The sequence below is a fragment of the Saimiri boliviensis genome, chromosome 13 (genome assembly GCF_048565385.1).
Source record: "Saimiri boliviensis isolate mSaiBol1 chromosome 13, mSaiBol1.pri, whole genome shotgun sequence".
Lineage (NCBI taxonomy): Eukaryota > Metazoa > Chordata > Mammalia > Primates > Cebidae > Saimiri > Saimiri boliviensis.
The window spans coordinates 32,853,851-32,879,399 of record NC_133461.1 but is presented as its reverse complement, the minus strand read 5'-3'; the positions used below and the strand labels follow the sequence as shown (position 1 = coordinate 32,879,399).

The following is a 25,549-nucleotide window of genomic DNA, read 5'->3' as shown; positions in this document are numbered from 1 at the left end:
TTGCACTGTGGTCTGAGAGACTGTTTGTTATGATTTCCGTTCTTTTGCATTTGCTGAGGAGTGATGTATTGCCAATTATGTGGTCAATTTTAGAGCAGGTGTGATGTCGTGCTGAGAAGAATGTATATTCTGTGGATTTGGGGTGGAGAGTTCTGTAAATGTCTATTAGGTTTGTTTGTTCCAGGTCTGAGTTCAGGTCCTGGATATCCTTGTTGATTTTCTGTCTGGTTGATCTGTCTAATATTGACAATGGGGTGTTAAAGTCTCCCACTATTATTGTGTGGGAGTCTAAGTCTTTTTACAAGTCATTAAGAACTTGCCTTATGTATCTGGGTGCTCCTGTGTTGGGTGCATATATATTTAGGATCGTTAGCTCTTCTTGTTGCAGTGATCCTTTTACCATTATGTAATGTCCTTCTTTGTCTCTTTTCATCTTTGTTGCTTTAAAATCTATTTTATCAGAGATGAGAATTGCAACTCCTTCTTTTTTTTTTTTTTTTTTTGCTCTCCATTTGCTTGGTAGATCTTCCTCCATCCCTTTATTTTGAGCCTTTGCGTATCCTTGCATGTAAGATGGGTTTCCTGGATACAGCACACTGATGGGTTTTGGCTTTTTATCCAGTTTGCCAGTCTGTGTCTTTTGATTGGGGCATTTAGTCCATTGACATTTAGGGATAGTATTGTTATGTGTGAATTTGATACTGTCATTTTGATGCTACCTGGCTGTTTTGTTGGTTAGTTGATGCAGATTCTTGATTGTGTTGATGCTCTTTTACCATTTGGTGTGTTTTTGGAGTGGCTGGTACTGGTTGTTCCTTTATATGTGTAGAGCCTCTTTCAGGAGTTCTTATAGAGCAGGTTTGGTGGTGATGAAATCTCTGAGTACTTGCTTGCTCACAAAGGATTTTATTTTTCCTTCACTTATGAAGCTTAGTTTGGCTGGATAGGAGATTCTGGGTTGAAAGTTCTTTTCTTTAAGGATGTTGAATATTGGCCCCCAATCTCTTCTGGCTTGTAGGGTTTCTGCTGAGAGATCTGCTGTGAGTCTAATGGGCTTCCCTTTGTGGGTAACCCAACCTTTCTCTCTGGCTGCCCTTAGCATTTTCTCTTTCATTTCAACCCTGGTGAATCTGACGATTATGTGCCTTGGGGTTGCTCTTCTTGAGGAATATCTTTGTGGTATTCTCTGTATTTCCTGGATTTGAATATTGGCCTGCCTTGCTAGGTTGGGGAAGTTTTCCTGGATAATATCCTGAAGAGTATTTTCCAGCTTGGATTCATTCTCTTCATCACATTCAGGTACACCTATCAAACGTAGATTAGTTCTTTTCACATAGTCCCACATTTTTTGAAGATTTTGTTCATTCCTTTTTGAGCTTTTTTCTGTGTTCTTGCCTTCTCTTTTTATTTCATTGAGTTGATCTTCGACCTCTGATATCCTTTCTTCTGCTTGGTCAATTCGGCTGTTGAAGCTTGTGCATGCTTCACGAAGTTCTCGTGTTGCGTTTTTCCGCTCCATCAATTCACTTATATTCCTCTCTATGCTGTCCATTCTCGTTAGCATTTCGTCCAATCTTTTTTCAAGGTTCCTAGTTTCTTTGCATTGAGTTAGAACATGTTCTTTTAGCTCACTGTAGTTTCTTACCACCCACCTTCTGAAGTCTGATTCTGTCATTTCATCACCCTCCTTCTCCATCCAGTCTGGTTCCCTTGCTGGTGAGAAGTTGTGATCCCTTTTAGGAGGAGAGGTGTTCTGGTTTCGGGAGGTTTCATCCTTTTTGCGCTGGTTCGTTCCCATTTTTTTGGGTTTATCCACCTGTTGTCCTTGTAGTTACTGTCTTTCAGATTGGGTATCTGAGTGAGCTTCTAGTTTGTGGATGCTGAAGTTACTTCTTTTTTTTTTTTTTTTTTTTTTTTTTTTTTTAAGCTTTCCTTCTAACAGTCTGGCCCCTCTGCGGTAGGACTGCTGAGGTCCTCTCCGGGCCCTGCTTGTCTGGGGATCACCCACAGCAGCTGCAGAACAGTAAGGGTTGCTACCAGTTTCCTCTTCCACTATCTTTGTCCCAGAAGGATGCTTGCCAACCGTCAGTCCATTCTCTCCTTTATGAGATGAGTCTCTGGATCTATGGGGGTCAAGTATGAGGAGACAGTCTATCTTTCATTGGGGCTTAAGTCCTGAGCTGTGAGCTCCGTTGTTCATTCAGAGCTGCTGGGCAGGTACATCTAGGTCTGCTGCAGCTGAACTCATAAAGCACTTTTTGTTCCCAGGTGCTCTGTCCCAGGGAGTTGGGGCTTTATGAGTTTCCATTGTGCTACTGCCTTTTTTGATTTTTCTTTCCAGTCTGCCCCACCCAGCTAGCAGCACACCTAGCCACTGCCTGCCCGCAGAGGCTTTGCTGAGCTGCTGTGGGCTCCGCCCAGCTGCCCTGTGCTCTTCCCTGCAGTCCTGTTTATATGGGCGTAGTTAGAACTGTCTCGGGCAACGGTGGCCCCGCCTCTGTTATGGCGGACTCTCTCTGTTGTGGCAGGTTGCCTCGGCGATGGCGGCCTGCCTCCGTAGCAGTGGAGAGTCTCAGTAATGGCAGACGCCCCTTCCCCACTGAGCCGGACTGTCCAGGGTTCAGCTGTGCTTGGTGTAAAGGGCTCAACCCAGAGGGTTTCCAATTACTGTTTTTGTTTTCGTTGTTGTTGGGGGTGGCGGGGTGGGACCAACCAAGCCTGATCACCTGGCTCCCTGACTCAGAGTCTTTTAAGTTGAATGACCCTGCGTTCCAGTCGCTTGTTGAAAAGGCACCAGGATCTCCCATGCTGCGACTCACTGAGTCGGCTCAAACAGCGACAGCAGCAACAGCTCCTGGTGGACTTTTTGCCTAGGAATCTCCTGACCTGGCTCGCTATTTCAGATGTATGGGCAACTGCCATCTCAGGGCTCCAATCGCCAGCTAAGAGGGCTCCCAGACCAGTGGCTTTTGTACAGAAAACCGCCGCAACAGGGCGTGGTCACAACAGCCACGCGGGCCAAATCAGCCCTGCGGGGGCCAAAACAGCCACACTGGCCGGGACTGCGGTACTGGCAACCCCTCTGCCTGGGTATCTCCTGGTCTGTGGGCAATAAAAATTCGTCTGGAAATGCGGTGTCCACTCACCCTCTGCACTTTCACTGGGAGCTGAAGTCCTGAGCTGTTCTTAGGCGGCCATCTTCCCAGCATCCCCTCTTTTTCTCTTTTGATCTTCATTGGTTTAAAGTCTTTTTTATCAGAGAGTACGATTGCAACCCCTGCTTTTTTTTTTCCCGCTCTCCATTTGCTTGGTAAATCTTCCTCCATCCCTTTATTTTGAGCCTAAGTGTGTCTGCACGTGAGATGGGTCTCCTGAATATAGCACACCAATGGGTCTTGACTGTTTATCAGATTTGCCAGTCTGTGTCTTTTGATTTGGGCATTTAGCCCATTTACATTCAAGGTTAATATTGTTATGTGTGAATTTGATCCTGCCATTTTGATGCTAGCTGGTTGTTTTGCCCATTTGTTGATGTAGTTTCTTCATAGTGTTGAGGGTCTTTACAATTTGGTATGTTTTTGCAGTGGCGGATACTGGTTATTTCTTTCCATGTTTAGTGCTTCCTTCAGTAGCTCTTGTAAGGCAGGCCTGGTGGTGACAAAATCTCTCAGCATTTGCTTGTCTGTAAATGATTTTATTTCTCCTTTGTTTATGAAGGTTAGTTTGACTGGATATGAAATTCTGGGTTGAAAATTATTTTCTTTAGGGATATTGAATATTGGCCCCACTCTCTTCTTGCTTGTAGGGTTTCTGCCAAGAGATCTGCTATGAGTCTGATGGGTTTCCCTTTGTGGATGACCTGACCTTTCTCTCTGGCTGCCCTTAGCATTTTTTCCTTTATTTCAACCCTGGTGAAGCGACAATTATGTGCCTTGGGGTTTGTCTTCTCAAGGAATATCTTTGTGATGTTCTCTGTATTTCCTGAATTTGAATGTTGGCCTGCCTTGGTACGTTAGAAAAGTTCTCCTGGATAATATCCTGAAGAGTGTTTTCCAACTTGGTTTCATTCTCCCTGTCACATTCACATACACCAATCAAATGTAAATTTTGTCTTTTCACATAATCCCATATTTCTTGGAGGTTTTGTTCATTTTCTCACTCATTTCTTCTCTAATCTTGCCTTCTTGCTTTATTTCATTGAGTTGATCTTCAATCTGTGAAATCCTTTCTTCCACTTGATTGGTTTGGCTATTGAAACTTGTGTATGCTTCATGAAGTTCTTGTGCTGTGTTTTTCAGCTCCATCAAGTCATATATGTTCTTCTCTAGACTGGTTATTATAGTTAGCATTTCATCTAACCTTTTTTCAAGGTTCTTAGTTTCCTTGCGCTGGGTTAGAACATGTTCCTTTAGCTTGGAGAAGTTTGTTATTACCTACCTTCTGAAGCCTGCTTCTGTCAATTCATAAAACTCATTCTCCATCCAGTTTTAGTCCCTTACTGGTAAGTTGTGATCCCTTGGAGGAAAAGCAGCATTTTGGGTTTTGGCAATTTCAGCCTTTTTGTGCTGGTTTCTTTCCATCTTGGTGGATTTATCTACCTTTGGTCTTTGAGGTTGGTGACATTTGGATGGGGTCTCTGAATGGACATTTTTTCTGTTGATGTTGAAGCTATTTGTTTTTTGTTTGTTTGTTTGTTTTTTGTTTTTTTTTTTTTTTAAGTTTTCCTTCTAACAGGCCGCTCTGCTGCAGGTCTGTTAGAGTTTGCTGGAGGTCCACTTCAAACCCTGCTTGCCTGGGAATCACCCACGGGGGCTGTAGAACAGCAAAAATTGCTGCCTCTTCCTTCCTCTGGTAGCTTCATCCAAGAAGTGTACCTGTCAGATGTCAGCCTGTGCTCTTCTGTATGAGGTGTCTCCAGTAAGGATGAATGGGAATTGGGGAGCCACTTGAAGAGGCAATCTGTCCCTTATCAGAGCTCAAGTGCTGTGCTGGGAGATCTGTTGCTCCCTTCAGAGCTCAGTTGGAAATGTGGAGATCACTGGCCTTCTAGTTCACTCTAGCTGGGAACTGTGGGCCAAAGCTGTTCCTATTCTGCCATCTTGGTGGAAGTCCCAAAAACTCACTGAGGCATTTTTTTTAAAGCACGTGGGTGATTCTAACATGCAGGCAGCTTTGGGACTCCCTGCCACAAATGAAGTCCAAGATGCTGGCTGCCACCTGCTCATGCCAGTGCAAGTTGCAGTTAAGTGGGTCTTAGAATGCTTCCTTGCTAGAGAAAGAAGGTAAACTGCTCATCCATTTCTTGGCAGGCTATAACCTAGGTTACTGTGGGGAGAGAAAGTAGAAGTTTTCATGGGAGAAATAGAGAAGCTAGGTGTTTTATGCAGGGACCGATGCAATTACTACTCCAGCTTCAGGCTTCACTGCTCTCTCCTTCCCAGCATCTGTGTGATTTTTCCTGGCTCTCTGCTTGGCTCTCTCAGGTGCAGACCAGGTGGGACACTGACCTGTCTTGTTTTGCCCTGGCTAGGTGGAGGTGGGGAGCAGCCACCCACAACAGGCCCAAAGGTGGAGGAGAGCTCAGAGGCTGTGCTCTCCAAGCACAGGAGTGTATTTCACATCGAGTGGTCATCCATTCGGAGGAGGAGCAAAGGTGTGTGTTTCCTCTCACTCACGCTTGGATCCCTGCCTTCCTAGTCTCTAACAAAACAGGGACAATGGCAATACCTACTTCACAGGGTGGTGGGGAGACCCACTGGAGTCAGACTTGACCTCTCACACCTGACCTCTGACCAAAGCCAGTTCTCTGGATGTGTCTGGGTGCCCCCTGGGTCTTGGAGAGACTGGTGCTGGGACAGGCAGTGAGCTTCTGGGGTCTCAACTTGGCTGCACATTGGAATCACTGGGATCCCATCTCCAGTGACTCATTTAATACATCTGTGGAGCAGCCTGGGTGGGCATCAGGAGTTTTTAAAGCTCTCCAGGAGGTTCTAACTTGCTACCACAACAAAAACCACTGGTCTAAGAGGCCAGGGATGGAAAGTTCCCACCTATGGCAATGGTGGGGAGGCCAAGGGTATAGGTAGAGACCCATGGTGGGGAAAGGGCTGCCAAAGGCCAGGAAGAGGGTATCGAAGGCTGCTAAAGCTGAACAGGTAGAGAAGCTAGAAACTTGGGTGTGGAAGCTGAGAACGTGTGGCAGCAAACAGGAGTCTAGGGGGAATTCCTCAACCAGCTGCAAGGTTGGAGCAGCCTTATGAAGATCCAGGACACAGGGGCAATCTAATCCCAGAGAGGCCCCTAACCCCCAGAGAGGGGGGCAGAATTGCCCAGAGTCACACAGCTGGCTAGGGCCACTGCTGGGAATAAAAGTCATTCCTGAGTTAGTGCAGTATCACATGCTCCCCAGAAGATGCCTTAGTGACCTTCCTCCTCCAGTTCTCCCCAAGTTTCATCGTTTCATACCAAAAGTCAGCCAGCCCAGAGAAATGGACCTCGAATGATTATGGGAAAATACACAGGGTGGGGAGGACATTGCCAAGAACACTGCCTATTTCAAGGGCCCCTGCAGCTCAGGAGTTTGTCTTTGCAAGGGGTCCCCCAGCAGAGTGTGGAAGAGACCATGGTTTGCCTCAAAGGCTTAATAACTTCCTCCTAACATCATCATAGGATAGGGGCTGGGGTCGGAGAGAGCATGGTAGAGTACCCTGCAGCACCAGCCGTCAGAGAGGAGCTTCAGACAGGAGCAGCGGGTCAGTGGGCATATCACAAACAGGCCTCCAAGTTCAAGGGATCCTCTCTGCTTCCTACTCTTTCTTTCAAAGCTTTCAAAATGAATGTGTTTCTCCTGAATGGTGTCACCTCCCAACCACACTGGTATCTGCAGTCCCTACTCTTTCAGAAGTGGGAACACAGTGTCTCTGATGCATCCCTTCTAATGTTTTGACACCCTGACAACTCATGAGTGCAGAACGGGATGGGGCGGGTGGGTGGATCAGGCAATTCAGTCTGAAAACACGGTGTGGTCAGAGCCCAGACTGCTATTCTCACACTTGACCACAGGAGGGAACCAAAGCATCAAGGCCAAAATTTCCAAGGGCCTGAACATCTTTAATGATGCATAAAACCCTACTGAAATTGGTCATCTCTAAACATAAATTACCTGTAATAACAAAAAATATATATATGTTTACAGCCACATCATAAGAGTTTTCTAGAATTACAAGGGCCTACCAAAATCTGCTTCAACTGATTACATGGATGCCTCTTGTCCTAATCCAACCAGCCATTGCTACTAAAATAACTTTAAAAAAAGAACAGCCTGAGGTTATTCAGGTAAGGAGAGTCATGGCCAAATTCAAACACAGATCATGCGTGGCTCATGGTTCAGGCAGCTTCATACTTTGTGAACAGGAAATGAAGGGCTTCACCAATATCCAAGTTTGTTTTTGTTGTTGTTGTTGTTGTTGTTGCTGTTTTTTGTTTACCTGCAAGTTCTCCATGTGGAATAGGAGAACGAACCCTGGATTCAGGGATTACGCATAAGTCACTGTCCCTCCAGGCTGCTGTTTCCTCATCTAAAAAATATCAAGGTTGAGCTAAATGAGGGCTTCTTAATTAAAAGTTAGTGGAATCTCCGAGCTCCCTAAATTCCTTGTAAAATGCCCTGTTGATATGAATATGTATAGTTTTTCCCCAAAGGAAGGGCCCAGATGCATCCATGACCAGAACAAAAGAACAAAAGAGCCTTCCAGCTGCAAGGCTTGGTGATTCTGTTCCTCATCAGGAGGAACAGAGAATACTGCATAGTCTAACACCTCTTGAGACTCACAGGACATTAGCTTCTGAGGTGCCAGAGTAGAGGTGTCCTAACTGATGATGCTCTTTCCTTCTAACTCCAGTGTTTGGGAAAGGTGAAAACCAGGAGAGACAAACCAAAGACCCGTTTCCCAATCAATATCAGAAGCCTACAGTGGAGCTGCTTGTGAGTACTGAGTGTTCTGAATCAGCGTCAGCGCCCCGCAGTCACAGAGCCCACAGCAGATGAGGGAGCTGAGAGCTGAAAACAGTGCTCTTCAATTTAGGCAAACTTTCCTAGAATTCACATTTTCCAAAATGTAATTACCTGAGACAAAAATGTCTTTTTCGCGGTTTACTTTGTGACTTTTCATATTCCTTTTATTTGACTTATTTATTATCAGGCTTCCTTTAAACCCAGTATTCAAGCATTTAGGAAATAAGCTGATGCCCATTTTCAGAAACAGAATCTTTACATGTTCAATTTCATACCCTTACGTTTATGAACAGTTACATCTTAAAGACTAGACATGCTAGAGAGAAAGCCATTTCTTCTGGAAAGAGTATAGTACAGTAAGAATAATGTGTTTAAAGAAAGACTAAAAATCTGTGATTAATTTCAGTTCTCCTGTTTGACCTTTGAAAATGAAAACCTCCACATGCTGGAATCCTCATCCACAAAATGAGAATAAGCATGTTGTCTTATTGTACCTCACGGTTGTAAACCTATCAGATGAGGTGATGTGTCAAACAAAAGACAGTCTAATCTACAGAAACAGGTTAAACAGCAATTTAGTGAAATACCAAATGAAAATCTTACATGGTCCCTGAGTGACCACAAACATGAATTCTCAGGGTAAGAACCACCGAATGTGGGGGACTCCTGCCTTTCTCTGTCCTGGACAGGATCTGGATACCATGGAGGAGAGCTCTGAGATAAAAGTGGAAACGAACACTTCTAAGACATCCTGGCTTCGGAGTTCCATGGCTGCCGGTGGGAAAAGGATCAGCAAAGCCCTCAGCTACATCACTGGAGAGATGAAGGAGTGTGGAGAGGGACTCAAAGGTAAAATCTATCAGAGCAACCCGGACCCTCACCCTAAAAAGGTCACCTCCACCCATCCCCAGAAAACCCATTGTCATGGGGGTTCCCTATAGACTAGACTTAGACTAGACTGAGCTCCGTGAGTGTGGTCTTTCCTGGAAGCTGGGGGGTTTGCCATTAAAACAGACATACAGCCTCTTGGAATATAAAGAGCAATCCATAAGAGTGTGAGCTGTCATTTCTGAACACAACAGTTCTGCTGTCTCCAATAGCCCATCTGAATATTGCAGATGGGTGTTTTTCGCATTGGGATCCTAGAGCCAGCGTTCTAAACAAAAATCATCTGGATGGCTCATGGGAGAACTGTGTCTACCATGCCAGTAGGTGCTCTTTAGCAGTCTTTCCAGAGCTCAGGCCATGGGTTTAATGCCCTCTATGCAGCAAGAGCATTTTCATGAAAATTCATGGTACCATCTTAGGGGGCAGAGAGTGCTCAGGGTTCCTAATCTCCCCTGCCAGATAAACAACCTGAAGGTCACATCCGCTGGCAATGGGTCTCAAGAGTTTTCTGGGCAGTCAGATGTTCTCTTGGGTTGTTTACTGTCTTTGCTGGCAGGTGACAGCAGGTGGCTCCCTGCAAACCCATGTTGGATATCTAGATTCCCTCACACCCTCTGCCTGCCCACCTCGGGCCTCCCACAGTGAGGCCTCCTGCCTACATCCTGCCCCGGTTCCATTCCAGACAAGTCTCCAGTGTTCCAGTTCCTTGACTGGGTCCTCCGAGGCACATCTCAGGTGATGTTTGTGAACAACCCCCTCAGCGGCATCCTCATCATCCTCGGCCTCTTCGTCCAGAACCCCTGGTGGGCCATCTCGGGCTGCCTGGGTACCATCGTGTCCACTTTGACAGCCCTCATCCTGAGTCAGGACAAGTAAGTGCCAGAGGCTCAGAGTCCAAGCATGCAGCCAAGACGTCCTCCCTGCGGGGACCATTCTTCCTCTTCCCAGCTCAGCAACCCTGCAAAATAAGGACACTGATAACTAAAAATGACTGTGTCCTCGTTATTTTTTCATAGCAACACATGGTCTTGAGAAATATGAAGGATTCATGGGGTGGTCTTCCCTCCTCACTCCCAGAAGGGTGGTCTCTTTAAAGGCGTGTATAGTCAGACCCCAGATAAAAAGAATCTGACTCAGTAGGAAAATGTAAAAGACCCTGGGGAAGCCCCTGCTCCACCTGCCCCTCCCTCTCCCGCCAGGTCGGCCATCGCGGCAGGACTCCATGGCTACAACGGGGTGCTGGTGGGGCTGCTGATGGCCGTGTTCTCAGACAAAGGTGACTACTACTGGTGGCTGTTGCTCCCCATCATCGTCATGTCCATGTCTTGGTAAGTTTGCTTTTGAGGGGTTGTGGGTTCATATCAAAGGCCACCCCCATTTTCAGCCTGACCCCATGACTGTCTGTCTAAACGCAAGGCTGAAGTAGCATGTATTTGGCTTGCACATCAGAAATGCCCACTGGAAATTATGACTACGTTTATACCATGGCAGCCCCATGCTAGGTCTATATACAGCATCCCATTAGCAACCACCCTTTATTAATTTTTCTTTAAAATTAAAGGGTTTTTGGTCTCACCCTGCCAGAGCCCAGAGAAAGAAACTGAGGCCTGCATTGGTTAAGAGCTACACTATGGGGTCCTGTCAGTTTCTGGAATTCTTTTCAACACTCCCCAACCCCAACTTTTCTAAATCCCTGGGACTCCTGAGCAGACCAAAACCACCTCCCAGCGTAGGCTGAAGACCCAGCCACAGGCGAGCCGCCAGTGCCTGCTCTACCTCATGTCGAGAAAACACAGGAATGAATGTGATTCCCTCCCCTCTGCTTCCCCAAGCTGCCCTCCTCCTGATGCCTGGGGATGGAGCTATAGGACTCCTCAAGGAAGTTTTGAGACCACCTGCCTTATATCTCCTTCTGAAGTTGAGTCTGGGAGCCCCACCCTGTCACTATGCAGGGAGGAGAAGGCCCAGGGGAAGAACTTCTCAGGGCCAGCCAGGCTCCAGAGAATACTCAGCAGGCTGCTTTTCTCTAGGAAAGCACAGGAAGCCCCCACTGAAGCACAGTCTGGTGTTAGGACCAGGCGGCTTCCTGACCAGCATCTCTCATGCTTCTGCCACCAGCCCCATCCTCTCCAGTGCCCTGGGCACCATCTTCAGCAAGTGGGACCTCCCAGTCTTCACACTGCCCTTCAATATCACTGTGACTTTGTACCTGGCAGCCACGGGCCACTACAACCTTTTCTTCCCCACAATGCTGCTGCAGCCTGCATCCGCAGTACCCAACATCACCTGGTCAGAGGTCCAAGTGCCCTTGGTAGGTATCATGGAAGGAGGAAGGGCAGTGTCTGCCCACACTGGAGGTTAGTGGCATTTGCATATTTTGCACATCAGAAACATCCACAAGTAATCATTGTTAACAATTAGACAGTTCCAGGCGCTCTGCATATATATCTTATGAGCTACCACCCTTTTCTGCTTCTGAAAGCAAAAAGGGTTAGTTCTGGTCCCACCCTACGGTAGCACAGAGAAAGAAACTGAGGCTGAGTTAAGAGACCTGCCTTAGGTCTTACGGCCAATCAGGGAGGAGCAAAGTCAAGACTAGAACTCCAGCCTTCTGACATCCAGGCCTGGGCTCTTTGTGGATATTTAAAAAGTCTTTTTGATGCTTATAGCTTACATTGTGCATTTTCTTTCATTCAATCACCCAGAATCGTTCAAGTCATACATACCATGCTACCATCTATTGGCTTAAGAAGTCACTGTTCCAACCTCCAGAGTTTATTCCCTTCACTCTCCAAAGCTTGCTCACGTTTTAAAGCACAGGTGTTCCTTCATTAAGAAACATATAACAGAGCTTTTAAAGTTTTTAAAAGTAAGTATTCTGTATATAAGCCTGACCTCTGGAAGTCAGCCAAGGTGATTAATAAGAAGCTGTACTCACAGCATTAAGTCAGCCTGGAGTGTGCCCATTAGCTGCCTTATCTATCACGCACGTTTCCTCCGAGGCCCTCCTGCTTTCCGTTACACGAACGGCCCCACGGTCTGGTGCTTACTCTGAGACTTCATTATTGGCAACTCATCATCTGACCACAAAGTCACTTGGGCTTGCTGAAGGAACTTTCTCTGAAATAACGGTGCCTCATTTCTCTTAGCCTTCCACAGTAGGCAACAGCATGGTGTAGGAGAAAGAGCCCTGAATTTACACTGAGAAGCACCAGTATTTAGCAAGAAAACTATTTGATTTGGGGGCTTTCGTTTTGTTTTGGAGAGAAAGTCTCACTCTTTATCACCCAGGCTGAAATGCATGACACAATCACAGCTCACTGTAGCTTCAAACTCCTGGGTTCCAGTGATCCTCCTGCCTCAGCCTTGTGAGTTGCTGGGACTACAGGCATGCACCACCAGGCCCAGTTAATTCTTTAGATTTTTTGTAGAGATGGGCTCTTGTCATGTTGCCCAGGCTGGTCTCAAACCTCTGGCCTCAAGAGGTCATCCCACCTCAGCCTCCCAAAGTGCTGGGATTGCAGACGTGAACCATTGCACCTGGCTGAGAACTATCTGTGTTAGTTGCATCCTTGTTTGTTAATTATTTTGTATGTGTGAGGACCTTCTTGGACCAGAAACAAGAAAAGGTTGGCAGTTCAACTTCTTAAGCTGCCCATTCTTAGTGTACACAATTAATATCTTCTGGAGACAAACTTGCTCTGAGTTGTGTGCTATGGGGAGAGGATGTTAGAAAATGCAAATTTTAGATATTTCATTCTCTATGTCACAATTTCAGTCGAGAAGACATTTTGAAATTTTATAGAAATGGGAAAAAGGGATAATCCTGTATAAACACTTCAGACAATTCCCCCAACCCCGCCAACCTTCCAGGAAAGAAAAAATCAATTTTGTGGCATTGTTCTTTAAGAAGTTACTTTCTGGCCAACTGGATTATGAAAATGATTCATATATTTTCTTTTTAACCTTTAAAATTAGAGCCTTCCGTTTCTGATATATAAGTGGTGAATGTCACAGGGAGTGTCTAAACTTCCCAGCAATGTTGAGTCCCCACGGGTTCCTCTGCTCTTGTGGCCATTGAGAGCCCCCCTGAAGGGTGCAACTGGCTGGGGACAAAACTGCCCATGCTGCTGCTTCTGTGTACAACTCTCTCTCGCCTGTCCCCCTTGCCCTGCATGGTGAGGCCAGAGCCCTCATTCTCTTCTCTGTCCTGGGTAACAGGAGACTGAGCCCACAGCCTAACCCACTCTGCCTGTGTCCTGTACCCACACACTCACTGCGGCGTGAGGGCCCCAGCGCTGCAGGATCTCCCTCCCCTGCCTTGCCCAGCTTCAAGAGTTCTCTAGAGAAGAGCGTCCTTGCCATAACCTATACACAGGCTTACCCAGGATCCTCTTTCCAAACTCTAGGACCCTTATGCAGTTCCCCACGAGGCACCAGACTCTTTCAAGTGCTTTTCCATTCACAAGACAGGCCCCACCAGACCCAGAGATAGATGGAGGACTGAATCCCGCAGGCTGCCCCGGAGCTTTACTCATCAAAACAGATGCTGGGTGATACTACCTTGTCCTGACCACTTCTGTGGACACTAGTCCCAATTCCTCCCCCAGACCTTACTAACACAATCACGCCCCAAACATGTTGCTCTTGAAAACATACAGGGCCATTTTGCTGTCTAATATTTTGCCTTCTAATCATCTTTTTAGCTTTAAGAAAAAATTCACAAAGGGTTTTTAAACTCCAACTTTGATCAGATATACATTACTTTTCTAATGCACAGTACTCTACTCTGAAAGGTTGTCGGTTTCTCTTCCCTAGGGGATAAATGCCTCACACTCAGATTTCCAAATAAAGGAAACTCAACATCCTAATCCATCAGTGTTCTAAGAACTCAAGATGAAGATAATAAAGCTTTTGTTCCTTTTAGAGTTAACCTATTTGAATAGAAATAGAAATCTTGGAAATTTGTTGCAAAACGTTAGTGGGGAGAGTTCAGTGGCAAGTCTTTTGCAGCCAAGGTCAAGTCTTTTGCCTCCATAATAAGCCTGTAATCCTGTTGTGCCTACAGCTTTTGAGAGCCATCCCCGTTGGAATCGGCCAAGTGTACGGCTGTGATAACCCCTGGACTGGAGGCATCTTCCTCCTAGCTCTGTTCATATCCTCACCTCTCATTTGCCTGCACGCAGCCATTGGATCCACCATGGGGATGCTAGCAGGTCTGTGTCCTTACTTCCCTGAGGTTAGAGGGTGAGGGGGTTAGAGCCTGGGGCCGGCTTCAAATAACATGGTCGCGCTCATCTTCAACACTCCACCTGCTGATTCCTGCGAACTCGCTCTCTCCTTCTGTTGTTCCTTGTTTCCCCATTTTTGGTCTAGTCCCTTCATCCTCCCCTGAGCCACAGCGGCCCTCAAGAAAGGTTTTGGTATTAGTCATTTACACCTTAGTCTACATTCAAAGTTTGGGAGTTTATTCCAGGCATATTTTCATGTTAATCATCTCCAATGACAATAAGAAAGAGTTGTTCTCCATTAGAGGATTAAGGTATCAATGACAAAGGAGAGGTTCTCTTTCTTGGCAGGGGAAGGATATTCTCTGGGCTGTTTAAATCAGACTTCTGTCCTTACTCAAAGAATCTGTTCAAACATTCAAAAATGCCAGCTTGACTGCTAGTATTCATGGGGCTCTATGGCCATTTGTTTCTTTAGATGTTTAAGAATAAAGCCAGAAGTCTTTTTTGTATAACTACTTAAGAAGATAACTGGCTCTGGGCCTGGAGGACTGTGGTAGGTTTCAAGGCCAGCACATGGGCCCTATAAGACCCCAGACTCAACCCTGATGCCTGCCTTCTCTCACAGCACTCACTATTGCAACGCCCTTTGACTCCATCTACTTCGGCCTGTGTGGCTTCAACAGCACTCTCGCGTGCATAGCAATAGGAGGCATGTTCTACGTCATCACCTGGCAGACACACCTCCTCGCCATCGCCTGTGGTAGGTACTGCCCACAAAGTTCCCTGACTATCTCAGATGATGCCTATGTCTATCCAGACAAAGAAAACCTCCCTGCAAAAATTCTAGTAGCTGGACATGGTGGTACGTACCTGTAATCCCAGCTGTTCAGGAGGCTGAGGCAGGAGAATCACTTGAACTGAGGTGGTGAAAGTTGCTGTGAGCCAAGATCGCACCACTGCACTCCAGAGCGACACTCCATCTAAAAACAAAAGACAACACTTTTCACTGAGTACACAATGCTCAGTCACATGAAGACAGGTGGTGGAGGTTTGGTGGTTGTTCCTGGGCTGCCTCCTAGATTGCTACTCTCCTGGCGGGGGCTGGAGCAAACTGACCAAGCAACTCTTATGCAGGTTTTTCCTTGCACATGGAATTGGGTGATTTACATCATCTACAATAGCCATCAGCCTTAAGGACCCAAACATTAACCGCAGGTCCTTCAAATGATCCCTGTTGGTTATATATTCGTTCAGAGTCCCAGGAAATTAGATCAACAGTAACAATTTGGTAAATTTATACGTCCTCATCCTTGAACATCCATTATTTCTTAATGTTATGAGTGGAAACCAAAAAATAAAAAAAAACCCTCCTTTTGAGCAGGAGGACATTTAAAACAGAAGCTCTATTTCAGTATATCTATGGATTCTGTGAATATTATCTATAAAAACTTATTTTTTTAAATAAATTTATAATAAAAATTTTCCAAATAGTCTTAAGGAAGATGTTCTGGATCAACTATGGCCATATATTTGTTTCCTTAAGATAATTAGTAGATGATATATTTTCTTTTACAAACTCTAAACAAGATGCAAAGGGTAAAGCTGCTCTATTTCATTCACTTTCCTTAAAATTATTTTTTGCTACCCCAACCTAAGGCCAGCACATTGTAGTTACTTAAAAAGATTAGTGGCTGTCATATTGCCCAAATAGAAGGTAGCCATTCATCTAACACCCACCACAAAGTAGGCAATTTAAATACCTCGTCTCTACCTTTAACACTAATTCTTCAAGGTCGGTCTCACTATTCACATTTTGCAAAGAGGAAAAGTTGCGTCAAAGAGCAAGACTAGCATGACACAAGGGAGACACCTGGGATGCAAAGTGTAAGGAGGTGCTTACTCTCAGGGCCAAGCAGGTGATGACCGTGACTGACATACCCACCCCACCCCCACCCTGAGAGTGAGGGCCACCTGAGATTTTGCACCCAGGTGCTTCACTCGGCTCCCCAAGTCCCAGCCTTGTCAAAGAGGTGAAGCAGCTGGACTGTGTAGTACAAGACAAGGCTGAGACATGAACCCAGGTCTTCCTCAGTCCGAACTCATGCTCTAAGCTCCCCAACTCCTTTCCTACCATTGCACCTCTCTCTGTTCCAGAAGCCTCTGATGAATCAAGGTGCATTCATTGGTTTCAAGGAAACTGAGTCACGTCATCTCCCAAAAGTGTCAATGGGCCTAACAACTTCAAGAAACACGAGAATACACTAAAGTGAAGGAATTTTAAGTCTCTTTAGGTGGATCCTTGAACCTCTAGATACACTACACAGTAGTAATGTCTGACATTTATTGGTTTTCACCAAACAGTTTTCTAAATGTTACTACATTAGATCATTTTAAGAAGCTGAAAACTCCAGCTCTATTTTGTAGCCATGGTGCCTGAGGCTTAGGGAGGTAAAAGGACTTGCCCGGGGGCAGAGGCAGAGTCAACCCTCCTTCTACAAGTTAAAGAAAGATCTAGAAGCATCCAGCAATGTACTTATAGACCAAAAATGGGAAAGCAGTCTATAACACATACAAGTGGGGGTGGGAGCCATTTTATTGTTGTTGTTTTGAGACAGGGTCTCATCTGTTGCCCAGGCTGGAGTACAGTGGCACAATCACAGCTCACTGAAGCCTCAACCTCCCAGGCTCAAGAGATCATCCCACCTCAGCCTCCTGAGTAGCTGGTGCTATAGGCATGCACTACCATTCCCAGCTAATTTCTATATATATATTGCTGTAGAGACAGGGCTGCACTATGTTGCCCAGGCTGCTTTTAATAGGTTTAGTGAAAATACGAAGTTGAGGCCATCTAGAAAATCTGGAACATGTGGTCAAGCTTACTTGTGTGTAGGGCCCATTGACTGATAGGCAACCAGGGGTCAGTGCGAGCAGGAGGGACTAACAGCTCCTTCATCAGGCAGAACAGCCCCACTGGAAATACATGTCACAGTGAATATCTTAATTTAAATTAACTTCTTAAAAGGCCAGCATTTTTACATGACCTGAAACCAGATCTATGCATAAGTTACTTCCTTCCATAAAAATGTCCCAGTGACTAAAATTCTAAATGCTCAGATATCTTTAAAATTAGTAGTCATTTATATTATTAAATTGGTTTAGCCCTCATCCCATTAAAAATAAAAAGTCTGAATGATAGAAATGGAAAGTCAAGGAGTCCTGAAATGTTTAAAAATTCAGAGTCGCCGGGCGCTGTGGCTCACCCCTGTAATCCCAGCACTTTGGGAGGCTGAGGCGGGTGGATCACAAGGTCAGGAGATCGAGGCTATCCTGGCCAACACGGTGAAACCCCATCTCTACTAAAAATACAAAAAAAAAAAAAAAAAAAAAATTAGCTGGGCATGGTGGCCTGCTCCTGTAATCCCAGCTACTTGGGAGGCTAAGGCAGGAGAATTGCTTGAACCCAGGAGGCGGAGGTTGCAGTGAGCCAAGATTGTGCCACTGCACTCCAGTCTGGCACCTGGTGATGGAGCGACACTCTGTCTCAAAAAAAAAAAAAAAAAAAAATAAGAAAGGATTCAGAGTCAAGACTCTGCCACTCTAGGCTCTCTCAGTGGCCCATTAACTCCACATAGGATCAGAGCAGGTGGCCCGGTTTGCTGGGGGGAGGTTGGTGGGGTGGCTGCATCCAGAACCTGGGGCTGTAACTTCTGTCCTGAGTCTCAGAGGACAAGGACATCAAGGATGCCAGCTGGGAAGAGACATTACAGGATATCCCTGGCTACCAACTTTCAGTTCTGCTTATTTACTAAGGAATATTCATGTTCAACAAACAAATCTTAAATGCCTAATTTATGTCAGACATTACCATGGTGGTTCTCAACCAAGGTGATTTTCCCCTTTCCCAGGAATGTTTGGCAACGTCTCATGACATTTTTGTGTGTCATACCTGAGGTTGGGGGAAGTGCTACAGGCATCAAATGGGTAAAGGCCAGAGATGCTGCTAAACACCCTACAATACACAGGACAGTCCCCCACAATGAAGAATTGCCCCATCCAAAGTGTCCACAGAGCCAGAGCTGTGAATTCAGTACAGGTCGTCTCTCCTAATCTTCCCTCCAGCCTCGTAAAGTATGTGGATATTAATAACCCCACTTCACAGACGGAGAAATGAGGCTAAAGGAAGCGAAATACATTGCTTGAAGTCAGGGCTGCCTGACTGTAAAAGGCAGTGCTCTTTGCAGGACGCCACACTGTTTCCTGAAGCCAGTGCTTTTTCTACCTGTGACAAAAAATCCAAGCCCAGAACAGTCAGACCCTTTCTCATCATCACACACTCAGTGACGGATAGGACAGGCCAGGTGGCCAGGCATCCTGAAGCAAAGCTTCCTTCCACCACAGCCTATCTCATTCCATCTTCTTCCTTCTATCCTTCCTCCTCCCTCCCTACTCTGAAAGTCCTACAGCCACACAGGAGCCCACACAAGGTTTTCAGAGGGTTTTCCTGCTGTAGCAACACCAAATTTGATAAAATAGCCAGTATCAGTGGGAGAAGAGAGAATGGATTCTTTGGCTCTGGGTCCCAGGGAAGACAGACAGAGTTGGAGTCTTCCATTCTTCACAGACCAAGCCCAGAGTCCTGCTCAGACCATCTGGCTTCCCTCTATTCTGGGGCCTTGGTGTTGCGTGGTTTGCCCCCTCTTTCCAACCTCGGATCCGAGAGGCTAGTTAAGAGCCCACTCCCAGAGCAAAATGGCTGGTCTACCACTTGTTAGCCATGTAATCCTGAGCAAGTTGCTTGAACTCTCCATGCCTGATACTAACAGTGCCCAACTCCTATAGCTGTTGTCAGGATCAAATTTGATCATTTGTGAACATGAAGAGGATAATCCTGACACACAGGGAGCATCCAGTAAGTGCTGAGCTCTATTATCTCTAGTTGAACAATGTATGTTAATTAATGAGGGTTCAGTGAACACAAAGGATGGCAGGAGCTCCTATTCCCTCTCAGAGAATAAGCTGCTTGGTGTGACCCATGAAATCCGTCAATAGCCCCACATTCCACTTTATATAACTCATTTACTCATTCTCTTTTATTCATTTGTTTGTTTGTTGAGACAAGGTCTTGCTCTGTCACCCAGGCTACAGCACGGTAGCATTACCATAGCTCACTGCAGCCTCAAACTTCTGGGCTCAAGCCATCCTCCTGCCTCAGCCTCCCAAGTAGCTGAGATTACAGGCGCATGCCACCAAACCAGCTAATAGTTTTGGTTTTTGTAGAGATGGTATCTTGCTTTGTTACCCAGACTGGTCTCAAACTCCTGGGTTTAAGTGATCCTCCCACCTCGGCCTCCCAAAGTGCTGGGATGACAGGCATGAGCCACCACAACCAGCCGTGTAATTCATTCTGTAATCTCATCTACTTTCCACTCTGAATCTCCACCTCCAAAACATTAAGGACTCCTCCAACTGAAATACAGGCTGAACAGTCACACTCTTTCACCTCTCTGAGCCTCAGTTCTCTCATGTGTGAAATGAAGACAATAATAATGCTCACACTGCAGGAATGCCAAAAGCCGTGGTAGTATTGCTACTAGCTGGGCACAGAATAACACTCTAATAAAGGTTTGCTCTTGTTAATGTAATCCTAAGGACAATTGGGATGCTCTCAGTGAGAAATTAAAGGTTTGGACACAAAGGTCAATTACACTAGCGCATTTTAATAGCTTCTCCCCTGTTGTCAGCGCTGGGCTCTTCCCAGTGGCCTGCTTCGTCATGCCTTCCGCAGAGCCTAGATGGCAAGGCACTGGGCATGGTTAGTCTCCCTCAAGCTTTCAGAATGCTGCTCCTCCCTAGAAACTCATATTATGTTAATAACTTGTGATGAAATATTCCAGTAGGGAGTTCTGGGATTCACTTGCCTTTGCTGTACAGTAAAATTTTCATTTATGGTTTATGCTGTTATATGTTCCTTTACTGGAATGCAAGGTGGTGGGACCCAAGAGAACCATAAGAGCTCAATTCTGGCCCTTTTTAACAAGTTCATCTGCTGTCTTTGCTGTGCCGGCATTTGCATGGAATTTAACACTTTCAAAGCTGCCAAGCAATGGAAACATGACTAATTTTTTTAAAAATCTGAGAGATAGCATCTGTGGCATAAAATTGATGGGAAGAGAACATGGAGACTAATCTTGAGGTGCTATTAAATAGTTACTGGTCTATTTCTTATTTCTTCTAGCACTGTTTGCTGCCTACCTGAGTGCCGCCCTGGCTAACATGTTATCTGTGGTGAGTCAACACAGGCTCAGAAGATGTCTACATCTTTTCTGGTGTCCTCTTGCTTCCCCAAACCTGCTGAAAACCCCTCTCCTCTATGAACCCTTCCCCAATTCATCTCCCTTATTTCAAGTCATACTATTCACCTTAGTACCTGCTAGACAGAAGGAGCCAGGCCCTAAAAGCCTACATTTCAACTGTGGGCCAATCCATTCCTATCATCAGTAGGCCAGGAGCTCCTTAGAGGACAACTGAGGAGCATTATCTTATAAATCAAACTCCTTTCCATTGTCTTCTATAAATATGTTTAAATCCTTATTATTCCGTTTGTGTGTCCATCCAACTAGCCTGTGAGCCAGCGTGTATCTTTGTCCCATGGCAGCTTGACTCCCCTTGATAGAAGAAGGGGAGTCAAGCCCCAGTCAGGCCAGAGTGAAGCCAGAGCTGTGACTTAAGGTCACCGGCCACAGTTCTAAAACCCCTTCCTCATCTGGGCTCCAGTATAGGGTGATGTGTGAGGTCAGGAGGAGCCCGTGCTCGCCCCCGGCCCCAGTGCAGAGGGCTCAGGGCCCCACTTGCAGTTGGTGCCTCCCCTTCTCTGATAAAGGTACAAGGGCACACCTCACATGGACAACTAGAAGTCCAGGTGATGCTGCGGATAAGGATGGGATGGGCATTCTATTCACACATGCCTAAATCTCTCCCTCCACCTTTAGTGAAAATGAATGGTTTGGACTTAGCATAGGAAAGACTATTTCTAAGCAGTAAAATTTGCCTTCCTTGTACTATCCTGCCTCCCCCAATGAACTAAATCTCTCTTCTGGGCCTCACTGCATTTGTCCACACCTCAGCTAAACACCTGATGTCATACAGTTTTCTGATGAGTCTAGTACTCATTGGTCTTCTTCCACCCTTGGCCAATGCTCTCCCTTGGAACAAGGAGCCTATCATATTATCTTTATGTCTAGTATCTGTTACAGTCTTCAACACATAGTAGGTGCTCAAGAAACAAATACTGGATGAATGAAGCCCTAAGGTAATGAGCCTCTACAATGGGGTATATTAGAGCGGGGCCTGAACAGCAAAGCATCAGAAATCCTGAGAAGGAAGAAGAGCATGGAATATGGGCTCTGAGGCTCCCTTCAGGCTTTATCATCTCCTCCTACACCTATCCATTTACCCAATCATTCATCCACTAAATCTGTGGCCTCCTTGACAATGCACTCACTGAAAGAAATGCAAAATGGGAAGCTGCGATTCCTGATGATAGATGTTTACAGTGATGACTGGCCCTTCCCTCTGTTTTCAGAGAAGTTACAGATTAGACCACTCAATTTAGACACTTTGCAAAACAAAGCCAAGTTTACCCCATTTGACCACTATATTTAAGATATTGTGCTGATCACTGTCTGGCATACAAAAATGTACAGGCTATTAACTCACGTTGAAGGAATATCCCATAATGTCATTGAGGAACAGGATATAAAAAATGTTGAACAATATTTATGGGACCATCCAAACCCTCCTCAGAAGAGCATAAAGGAGCTGTACTTGTGTTTGCTAACTGGCACATGTATGTACAGCCTCATGTCTTCAACAATGCCGCTACCTACTTGATGATAACAACATATTTAGGATCGTTTGTATTGAGTAATTAGTATACACTAGGCACCAACTCTCTGAGTAGGCCTTATTATTCCTATTTCACTGTTGAGGTCTCAGAAAGATTAAATGGCCATAACAAGATGATCTGGGTCTGTGGAACTCCAAACCAACATCCTTCCCAATGCGGGACTCCAAGGGTGCTTCCCAAACACCTTGTGCAGTTCCAAGGGGCTTTGGAAGACTTGCTGAAATGGAACTCATCACTCATGGTTGCCCCTTACAGCCTCAGCACTGGTAGTAGGCTGTCTTTGTTGTTTCCCAAGACCCACCCAACAGTGCCGTCTCTGGACACACACAGGACTGGCATTGTTACTCCCACAGTAGTATCTGAGGTTTTAACTGTTTGTAGTAAGATGACATTTTGGCAAGAGGGGGCATATTTGATCTGCCTCATAACTGAAGTTGCAGGCTCATTGTTAGCAAACTATCCATTCAAGCTATCTCAAAGAGTGGAGAAGAGAACTAAAAAGCCTTAGAGCATCTCAGGAAATAAAAACAGGTCAACATCATGAGAAAAAGAGCTAGGGATGGGAGAGCCCTTGAGAAGAGAGGCAGCTGCGTTGTCTCCAGCTCCCTGGGACGATGATACCACACCTTTGCCTCCCTCCATCTCTCTGCTCCCTTTCCCCGTGGCTCTGTGGTGGGTTTCTTCTACTGCACACATCCCCCATTGGCCACCATCTCTGGTTTGTTCTCCAGTTTTTTCAGTTCCAGAACCATGCAGACACAATCTCTAGGCTTCTAAGTTCAACTTCTCAAGAGAGGGATCCTGCTGGCCAAGGGCACGTTCACCTGCCTATGGGAAGCAGTGTTTCAGTCGGGTGCCTATCTCTAGTCCAATCAGCTATGATCCAAGAAAGAAAGTCTTGAGCTACCAAATGGCTGCCAGAGACACTTTCCCAACAGGGGCTGATGAGAGAAGACACAGGACAGCCATAGTTCCTAGAGCTAGAAGTCTAACCTGGCCAGAAACATGGCTTCTGACAAAACACAGCCTCTACAAAAGGCATATGATGCTTTGACGACTTCTACATAAGGGCATATTAGCCCCTATTAGGGTTCCAGTGGCTGCATTTTGAAGACTGTGTGTTCACCTGTTACAATGCAGATGAAATGCACTGGCATGATTTTATTTGGTCATCAATGAAATATCTTTATCAATGCCCACAAAGCAGCCCCTCTTGTTCCCAGGGCCGTAGGTGATCGACAAGGGCTGATTAAACCAGCGCAAGCACCTAATGTGACCAAGACTTACCTGTGTTCTCTCCCCCCCAGTTTGGATTGCCACCCTGCACTTGGCCCTTCTGTCTCTCAGCTCTCACGTTTCTGCTTCTGACAACCAACAACCCCGCCATCTACAAGATTCCTCTCAGCAAAGTCACCTACCCAGAGGCCAACCGCATCTACTACCTGTCCCAGGAGAGAAACAGAAGGGCATCAACCATAACAAAATACCAGGCCTACGACATCTCCTAAGTTTCCCTCTCTAAAACGCATCACTGTAAATTCAGCCTTCGGCCGGCAGTCCATGTCACCAGAATAAGGGGCCACTTATCCTTCTTTTGGTCTGTTCTGTGACTCTCTCCCCAAGCACAAAGAAACATGTATGTAGTCACTATTCCAGAACCTCTCTTTTCTAACATGCACAACGCTCATCAAAGATAAGATTAGTTTAGCTTTGTGCCTGTAGTTTGTCCCGTAAGAGCTCGCTTTGTGGGGAACTTGCCCTCTCCTGCAAAACAAGCCTCGTCCTTAAAGAGAAGTCACAAAGAAAGGGATAGAGGTCAGTGATGTGGTCACCCAGCTCGGTCCTTTAATATAACAAAGCACAGTACCAAGAACTGTTCCTTAGCCTGGAAGGCCAGAGGACTGATTCTGCCCCAGCTCTGCTCCTAATGAACCCTACCATGTTGAGTAAGTCCTTCCCCACTCTCACCCTCGCTTTCTTAATCCGTTTCATGACACGGAGGGATTTGAAAGTCCTTTCCACCTCAGAAATATTGATTATTCTCTCCTACAATCTGATGAAGTCAGCGTGACAACAAGTAATTACTTTAAGTAAAGGACAGAAGGGTTGCCCAAGAAGAGGCAGGAAAATGTTAACAAAGGTTTATTCTTGGGTCATTTGAAGGCTCTCTCCAGACTTGGGGTTAGGAACCTAAATTCACTGAAAATGCCAGTGTGCTTTCCTTTACATTATAGAAACATTTCTGGAAGTGTCAGATGAAAACTGATCTTTATCAACACTCAAATCATATTATAAACAAATGTATTTCCCTTTGTAACATTCACCATGATACTCTCATTAAATGATTTAAATTTGCAAGACGGCATCAGGGTTTTCTTAAAATGGGCTCACCTAGACGTTCATACATTGAGGGGTTTTCCATGGTCAAGCATGTGCCTGAAAAGAGACAAGGATGGGCTAAAAATCCACAACAGGGTTTGATTTCCTTATGGAGGGAATTATACAGAAATGACCTTGGACATGGTTTTCTGTTTGAGTTGAAGCACAGATTGTTCATAACCCACCTCAATTTTTAGGGCAGAGTCTTTTAGCTTTGTGCCCCCAAACTACAAATCAAGCCAGTCTGGAGTGGCCAGTAACTCTTCCTCAGTCACTCTGGTTATAGCTTCAAGCTCCTAAGCCACAAACCTTCTTTGTGGAACTCCATGTGGCCTGGCCTTCCCGCCCCTTCTCCAGAATGGAATGAACCCCTTTGCTACAGCAGGGCCTCCCACCACCCCCCAGCATGCATGCATTCCCAGTTTAGTGGCATGGGGATAAGGACACAAGAGGGAATGGGGGAGGAGAGGAGGGACAGACTCTCTATAACCATAGCTTTAAGGAAAGAATTACATTTTGGCAAATCCATCACTTAGAAGAAGTTAATTTCTATGTTTACCTTTTCTCAATCTGCCCCCAAGATTCTGGCCATCTTTGAGCAGCCCGAGAGCACTGGGCTGCATATTTCTCTTCCACATCATATCTAGCCTATAGGACTTCTCCAGGAAAATGCAGCAGTTAAGGGTAGAAACAAATCCTCCACATAGAAAAAGCAAACGAGTCACACTCCCGAGGCTACCTCTGAGTTTGCAATCACACCTCAAGGCCAAGAAGGTCTCAGGCTGTATTTTAATGACCATGGAATTAGTGCTCTCTGAGGATTAAGCATCCAGGAATTTCACCAGAAGGCTGTTTATGCTCACAGCTCACTCAGTTGCCCCAGAACTTCCAAGTGATGATAACTATTAAAGGACCAGTTTTCATGCATTTTCCACCAAAGTGTTATAACCCGGTTTTATTAAGAGCAGGAAACCCTTCACGTGCATGCTGTTCTGGTTATTGACCACTAATAAAACCCTTCAGCTGTTCAAAGTATTTCAATATCCTGGCCTATAAAGCAAGCTGAGTTGGCCCAAGCAAAGTAGAAATAGATGGGGTAGAAGAATTTGCCCTGGGAAAACATGCAAGGTC

At 45.6% G+C, this 25,549-nt stretch overlaps 1 protein-coding gene across 1 annotated transcript in view; it reads left to right on the top strand.

Annotated features, from left to right (window-relative positions):
• SLC14A2 (solute carrier family 14 member 2) overlaps positions 1 to 24,396 on the top strand; it is a 72,032-nt gene extending 47,636 nt beyond the window's left edge. Inside the window, exons 10-19 of the mRNA XM_010335413.3 lie at positions 5,531 to 5,653; positions 7,902 to 7,984; positions 8,704 to 8,863; positions 9,585 to 9,774; positions 10,102 to 10,230; positions 11,021 to 11,213; positions 13,971 to 14,118; positions 14,759 to 14,893; positions 20,369 to 20,418; positions 23,347 to 24,396. Coding sequence (XP_010333715.3) covers positions 5,531 to 5,653; positions 7,902 to 7,984; positions 8,704 to 8,863; positions 9,585 to 9,774; positions 10,102 to 10,230; positions 11,021 to 11,213; positions 13,971 to 14,118; positions 14,759 to 14,893; positions 20,369 to 20,418; positions 23,347 to 23,547 — 1,412 coding nt within the window. The 3' untranslated portion in view covers positions 23,548 to 24,396. The remainder of the gene's footprint in view (positions 1 to 5,530; positions 5,654 to 7,901; positions 7,985 to 8,703; positions 8,864 to 9,584; positions 9,775 to 10,101; positions 10,231 to 11,020; positions 11,214 to 13,970; positions 14,119 to 14,758; positions 14,894 to 20,368; positions 20,419 to 23,346) is intronic.
• The last annotated feature ends 1,153 nt before the right edge of the window (positions 24,397 to 25,549 follow it).